Here is a 7,632-nt window from a genome sequence, read left to right as displayed (position 1 = left end):
GGAAGCACAGTCAATGGGTGATCAACAGAGCCTTGGGCATGAACCGGTCAATGTCTGTGGTCTGTGTCATCTTGCAAGAACAGATGAAATACATCGGGCCTAGCCGCTCGATGCGATCGTGTGCACATTAACTGATCGGGAATACCTCGCCATTCCGATCGATGGATGATGCCGGATGCTTTTGGCGACAACCGCTAGAGTCGACCGGTGGTGGCGGCTGCAGCAGCAGCGCAAGTTGAGAGGCAAGACGGAGAGGCGATGGTACTCCATGGCCACAGTCCAGGCTCTGCGATGTAGTGCAGTGCGAGGCACCTCCGCGTCGTGCCGGTCGGTTCCTGCAACTACCGATGGATACCTTCAGGTCCAGCTTCAGCTTCACAGGTTGGGGGCTCCATTCTTCTGCTACTGTGCCTGATGCTGGGTCACAGGTTTGCGTATTCTAGTGTGCTCGTAGTATAGAGTAGGAGAGAGGGTCGAAATGCTAAAGAGGCCCACCAGACCGGACCAGGTTATCATCCGGAACCTCCTGTTTTAAAGCATTACCTCCGCGGCGTGCGTGCGTGTAACACGAGGGGGAGCTTAGGAATGTGGCAGCTGGATCAGGTAGCCAAGTGACATCTCGGGAACGGCGAGTCAACGACACAGAGAGCTGTGGAGCTATGGGTATTTTTTGTCTTGTGCTTACTAGTACTACCATGAGTCGCGGTAGGTTTACAACAAAGCTGGAGGAATGACAGGATTGGCGTGGAGCGTGATGCTGGTGGTGTCCCCAACTCGATAGTGAGACTGACAGAGGGAGGGAAAATTATGAGTGAGTGACCTACCTGCCTGCAGCTAGGTACGTACATCACGCAAGAAAAGGTACGTATCTTTTGAAACTGCGGAACAAGTGTGGAGGGACAGTGGAACTGGAGGGTTGAGGACCTCCCTCGCCAAAGGCGGAAAGAACGTTTCCATTGTCGCTTCCATGGCTGGGGGCTACGTACCGAGTTGCGAGGCTACTAGTATTATGTCTACCTTGTGTGTGTGGGTGTGTGTGTGTGTGAGTGAGTGTACTAGTATGTGAGGCTTGCTTGGTACAGGTAGGGACGTATCCTAGCATCCTACCTAGCCTACTTAGCTAGCTGCCATTAAGTGTCGACTTTTTTTTTTCCCCCCTTCCCCTCGCACCGTGCCTTTCCAGTTTTTCCCGTCTATAGTTGTGTATGGGTTTCCAGCCATTCGCCATGGGGGCCTCATCCATTAGCCGTGAACGCTAAACCCACTTTGGATCCCATGATGGGCCAACTAGCGACACGTTTTGCAACCGCCACCCACTGTTTCCCACCCACTGAGGCTTGGCTGGGTCTGCAAAATACAGTGTTGTTTCTGACGAAACACAGTCCCCTTCACACGGAGATGGCTGGTGATTGGCTAATAATCCCTCCCCGTTACAAAAGTGGTCCTCGTGAACAAGCCCTCCCCCTCCCCCTTCCCAAGTGCTCCCACTGGCGCAGCTTCGAGCAACCACCCCCGGTCCACCCCGCTCCACAATCGTGCAGCTGCAGAAGGAGCATCGGCCCCATTCATTGGCTCCTTCTCCCGGCCGGGGCTGGAGGTTCAACTGCATCTCTCACCGCTTCTTTCGCGGGCTCGTCGCCGTTCCTCTTCACCCACGCATGCCCGCATTTGGGGCACCCTCTGCTGTTCTCTCGCCCTTCTCACCACCAGAATCCCTCTCAATCCACCCTTCGCCGCTCCCAAAACCTTCGTCGCCGCAGCGAAGAAGGTCGACTCACCACCCTCATCCACATCCAGACACCCCGTCGAAAGAGCGGTGTCCTGGGGTCCAAGGCCATATCACTACCCCAAGTCCCGTTCCTCGACTTACACCTACCCGTTTGACTTTCCTGCTTTTGATACCAGCCAACATGAATGTCAACTTCGATTCGAGCGGAGGCGACGGCCTCATCGACCTGTCCTCGTTCGATCAGCGGGACCGATTTTCCTACGCCTCCCAAATCCCCTCATCCCAGAATAGCCCCCAGAGCGTTGCAAACATGCCCGCCCAAAGGATTTGGCCTATTCCTCTGGATATGGCTTCGAATGTCGCTGCTTCGAGTCCACCCGAGGACCAGCAAGCCCACTCGCCCTCCCATAGCTCTTCGCCTTTGAGCCAGCACTCGCATCACTCGCCGTACCAACAACCTGTCAACTCCTTGACCGACTGGGCCCTTCAACAACATCAACACCAGCAGCAGCAGCAACCTCACATGCCAACCCAGGACTTTTCCCAGTTCGTTTCCGATGCCTACATGCCAGTTACCTACAACCCGTATGCCCCGGGCTTCCAGACGAGTCCTATCGATTTCCTCCCGGCGACGACTCAAGCTTTGCAGGCCGCAAACTTTCAACTCGCGACTGCCTTCAACACTATGCCGCCCATGGATGAGACCGTCCCCGCCATGAACTGGAATATGGGTATGGAGAGCTGGCACGATATTCAAGCCGCCGCTTCCGCTTTGCAAATTGAGGGGCTGTCCCATAGTATCGGCAGCAACTCGCCGACCGGCACTTTCCTCGAGGTCCTGTCTCTGCCCAGCTCCAGCGGGGAGGGTTGGTCGATGGTTGTCGAGCAGGGTTCCGGCACCGGATTTGACCACTTTCAGCAGCCCCAGCCCAACGCGGCAATTTTTAACCCCAGCCAGACGTTGCATCTGCGAACAAATTCGGACTCGTCGGACGGTGCCAACTCGTTTGAGCTCGGTAGCTATGAGGAAATTGCCCCCTTCCCCATCTCGCCCTTCTCCCCCGAGTCTGATGGATATGTCGACGCCGGATCCCACCGCAACTGCTTCGGAGACAATCACAACCACAACCACGTTCACAACCACGACACAGTCAGCCCAGCAGCAGCCGTTGCTCCAATGCCCATCAAGTCCACCACCCCCACTCGCCCGACGCCCGCAAGCGGCTCCGGTGCCACGTCACCTCCCATTGTCAGCGTCCGAAGAAACTCGGGTCAAAGACGGAGCCCGGTCACCGGCAAAGCCACCAAGGCTGTCATCCGACGCACATCCACCGGTAAGAAGGACGGCACCGAAGTCAAGAAGGTCGGCCGCAGAAAGGGTCCTCTTCTGCCTGAGCAGCGTAAGCAGGCCAGTGAGATCAGGAAGCTTCGTGCCTGCCTGCGTTGCAAGTTCCTCAAGAAGACTTGTGACAAGGGTGAGCCATGTGCTGGATGCCAGCCATCTCACGCTCGCCTGTGGCAGGTTCCTTGCACTCGTATCGACATCAAGGATATCGGCTACTTCATGAAGGACTGGAAGGCCGATTACGAGCGCCATCTCGGCCGCGGTGTCTCGGTTTACAACGTCAAGGGCTTTGCCCAGAATGAGACCATCATGTGGATTACCCATGGCTACGGCTTTGCCCTCCCCGTCTACGTCCGCGAGGTCTACGTCGCCGACGAGAGCTGCTTCCAGGCTGACTGGGTTGAGTCTTGCCTGACCGACCAGGAGCCCATTGACTTTGAGCTCCGCACTGGCAACCTTGACGTTGGCGCCAAGGGTGTTTCCGTTGAGGCTCTGTCTGACTACCTCGACAAGCACATTGACGGCGGCTTCGAGGACTTCATTGAGGATCACTTTGAGGGAACCCCCTTCATCACTGAGATCCTTAAGACGGCTCACCGGTATTACGTCAAGGAGCGCATGCCCGTCATTCGCAAGGCTCTCAAGCTTGTCCTGGCCTACAACCTCACCCTACACATCACTCTGGTTGAGAACCAGGGTGAGGAGGTCAGCCTCGACGGCCAGATTGACGATGAGGACTCCAAGTATTACGGCCGGACCGTTGCCCCTGTCATGATCAATTTCCAGATCAAGTGTGCCATGGCTGATATGTGGCGAGAGCTACAGAAGGAGATTCTCGAGGAGCTTTCTGCCTTGTACTCTAGCGTGTACAGCGGTGAGCGTCTCAAGAACTGGCCCACCATCTTCATGTTGGCTTCTATCCTGCTGGCTGTCTGGGAGGAGATGCAGTTTGACTGCCACTACCGCGTGCCCGACCCCGCCGCTGTCAACAAGTTCTGCAGCGACATGGAGACTACTCCTGTCGGTGTCATTGTCGGCCTGTTCCACGCCATCTCCCAAAAGCTCCCCGCCTTCATGGACTGGGATACCTCCAAGCATGGTCATCTCCTCAACAACAACGTTGCCGTTTGCGAGGCCATGACTGAGGTCCGCGAGCATGTTATTAAGCATGGTGAGTCTTACCAAAAGCATTGGCAACCGTTAAAACATTATACTAACAATTGGACAGAGTCGTACCTGCGCACTCGCCCTGATGCCACCTTTGACCGCAACGACTTTGACTGCTTGTCAAACAAGTTCCTGTCGAAGCTGGTCATCCGTGCCAACTAAATATACTGTGCTATAATATGCGATATATCTCAATTTCTGAGAACGATTGTCATTTGAGAGTCCCGTGGTGGGCATTTTGTTTCCTATGTTATTTTGAGTCACAGCGACGGCGTTGAACGAGACACCACACAAGATCTCCTTCCCACACACACCCTCCGACTTCACTTCTTTGCGGCTGGTCACCTCAACGATGCATCGCGATGTGTTACGACCCTTTTTTTCATGATTCAAATTACGAATGTATGACTTGAAGCTTTCACGAGTTGGAGGTCTGGAGCTGCGCGTTGGCTAGACGGCTACGCTGCGGCAAAGAGAGACGCGACAGATGCGTTCAAGACATTTTGTTGTTTTTTAACGGAGACGATCATGCCGGCACGACAGGCACGGAAATGACAGAGCATAGCATAGACGATTACGATATGCATTTTTTTGATTTGGCTGCTGGAGGGCCCGTTTGAAAAAAATCCTTTTAGAACCGGAGAGGCTGGTTGGCCGGGTTCGGCATTTATGTTGTTGTAGTTTGGCCAATATTCGGTATATCGTCGAAAAAGATTGATTATTTCCTGCCCTTCAATGACGAAGATTTTCTTTTCATCATGTGACATGTCTATCAACCGATTGTCTTCCCCATGTCTTGAGACCCCGGTTTATCCCACACCTCGGTCGGAGCACCGAGGTGTCTGCAAACCGAGGTTCCAGCCTGATTATGGAGACGCTATGTTCTATACATGTTCCGAGATGGACTTTATGTCTTGTCCAACACTGACTAACGTATAGGTCTCCACCTCTGGCGCTTTTATCATGGTGTATCAGGAGGGACTTGGGGAGGGGGGGGGCCTCGCTGTTCGTTTTGGAGATTGGGGTGTCCTCAATACAGACCACCTCTTAATCTGGCTTCATGGCAGCCATCTGATAAGAAAATGTCTTGGGAAATTGGCAGCCAATTCGACATGGCAACAGCGACAGGCTACTTGCGTCTCTTGACGCTTTTACAGTCCGTCCGGATGGGGTAGGTGGTAGTATTTGGCGAAGCGGAAAGGCCATCAAGTTATATGCAAGTTGAGATCCTTGCGGTGATTCTAGAGAGGCGGTCTGCATGGGTATGCAAACACGGTAACAACGGATTCCCGCCGATAGTGTGTCAACAAGCTACCTACGACCCTTGAAGGGGAAAACCCCCCCCCGGTCCTTTTGGGGATGCTATTTTTTTCGGAAAAAGATAAACTTCAATGGATGCTGATTGACGGTAGACAATCGTACGATGCCCAGCAACAAATTGCTGACGTTTTGGAAGTTTGAACAAGGGCCGTTGTGGGCATATAGGCAATTGGCATACTACAGACCGCCAGAGAGCGAACGCCTGCGGGGGTTCAGTCTAGACTGAGGAGGATGAGGAGGCTTATCAGAGCAAATCAGATGCGAGAGGATGCTTTGACATATTGAGGCCAAACCAATAAGACGGGGTGGCTGGATGCAAAGGGATGCGTTGGGGACGGTTGGTGTTCATGGTCTACTGCAGAAATGAGCTGCCACGCTGGCCACGTTCGTCCTCTTCACGTCACGATGTCGGTCGGCGTGGCTAGTAGGGAACACTGCGTCCGAGACGGCTCGACCGAGTCGCGGCGACAGAATCCGAGCGTCATAGGATGGGTAATGTCGCAATCGCCCATTCCTTTCGGCTGACGAATGCGTCACTGGCATGCGTTCCCGGCGCGATTTCATCAATTTCTTTTCGCTCTCATCTTCCCATGAACCCTGTGGCTTGCTCCCGAAACAGAGGAAGAGACATGTCCTTACACACCCATCTGTGCCGGGTAATTCCCATTGAGGACATTGTTGGGCAAGCTCAAAGGGTTGCAGGCCGGTCGGTTCTGGTCTCGAACAGCGGTAAAATCAGGGTCGGGTGTTGGAGTGGTTGGGGGAATGACGTCTGGCGTCATCTTGCACTAAAGTGCGGGGGTCCGGCGATACCAGGGTACGCTCTGTTCAGGTCGGACGGGGTCAGGCTGGGCTGGGCTGGGCTGACTGTTCACCGATAGCGGTTTGTGAGCTGAGGGTGAGTTGTGGAAATGAAGCCATCCTGAGTGAGGCCAATTGTAGGCAGTCGAGAAAACTCATGGGGTTTGAGAGTTGGCCACTGACTGTACCATGCAGTCAGTGTTCCGAAGTCTAGAGAAGCTTTAGAGTCGGCAGGATTGGCAGGCGATTCTTCGGACGAGGAAACGATTGACCAGAGGCTCTAAAGGTGGCAATTTGGGTGGTAGTGACACAACGTTTGCTCACCCCAGGTGACAGCCTTTCTGAATTTGGTCGGCACCTGGGTGGCGGGTGGGGCGCCTCTTTTGCATTGTCATTGAATGTGTGGCTCCTGAGTCGGTTTTGGCGTCTGAGAGTCCCCTCTTCCCCCCATCAATCGTCAAGGTGTTGCTCCCGATACGGTTGAGTGAGACAAGGCGATTCCAGGCCGGGAACCATAATGAAGACAGTCAGTATATTCATTGTTTGTCTTATCGGATTTAACAGGTTGGCTCGTGGGGGGAACAACATTCCAGTCTAAGCAAAATGTTCTCGGCCACCCTTCAGCCCCAAATGAGTCGTCGGCAATGACGACTGATGATGAGTAGGATAAAGAGAAAGAGAGACAGCAAGCGGGAGGCGGAGCTGTTACAGGGTTCAATGGGAGGGGCGCTGACCCATCAGTGACAGACTGCCGCCTAAGGCTACCTACATAGTATGGGGTAGCAAACAGTAAACTGTGGCTCTACTCTTAGTGTGCGTACCGGGCAGGTGTTCGTAGTAACCACCAAGCAGTTCATGCCCCTTCCTTTGAAGATTGCCATCTCGCAGCGACTACAAAATCAGATCTTTGATCTGTCGCAAGCCACTCGTCGAATGGCGTCTCGGGGCAAGTGCGGCATGAGCGAGGCCATCTGATCAATGGTCAAAGAAGCGGCGACAGCGAGTGGCCAAACGTCCTGGTCCAGCGCAGCGAACTGAGACATCAGGCACAACAAGTTTGGGTTCTAGCCTTCCCAGGTTGGCGGGAGAAGTGGCCCGATAGCGCAGATAACGAAGTGACCGATACTTGTCTTCAACACCAGAAGCACAACCTAAGCAAAAGTACTGGATACTTCTCGACCCTTCTCGACTCCACTTGGTTCTGGAGGGTTCCGGCTTGCTCCTGCCTACCTTAGCGCCCTTTCCCTCTTGTGCACTTGCTCAGTTGCTG

At 54.1% G+C, this 7,632-nt stretch overlaps 1 protein-coding gene across 1 annotated transcript; it reads left to right on the top strand.

Moving 5' to 3' along the window:
• Positions 1-1,910: 1,910 nt before the first annotated feature.
• On the top strand, positions 1,911-4,403 carry CTRU02_204660 (C6 finger domain-containing protein; the record flags this gene model as incomplete). Its single annotated transcript, XM_036721135.2, has 2 exons — positions 1,911-4,245; positions 4,303-4,403. 2 exons carry the CDS (start codon positions 1,911-1,913, stop codon positions 4,401-4,403), a joined length of 2,436 nt encoding a protein of 811 aa, XP_036587119.2.
• Positions 4,404-7,632: the final 3,229 nt, after the last annotated feature.

Source organism: Colletotrichum truncatum, assembly GCF_014235925.2.
Source record: "Colletotrichum truncatum strain CMES1059 chromosome Unknown Contig_0002, whole genome shotgun sequence".
Taxonomy (NCBI): Eukaryota; Fungi; Ascomycota; class Sordariomycetes; order Glomerellales; family Glomerellaceae; genus Colletotrichum; species Colletotrichum truncatum.
Note: the sequence above shows the minus strand (reverse complement) of the source record. Positions and strands in the feature narration are given on the sequence as shown.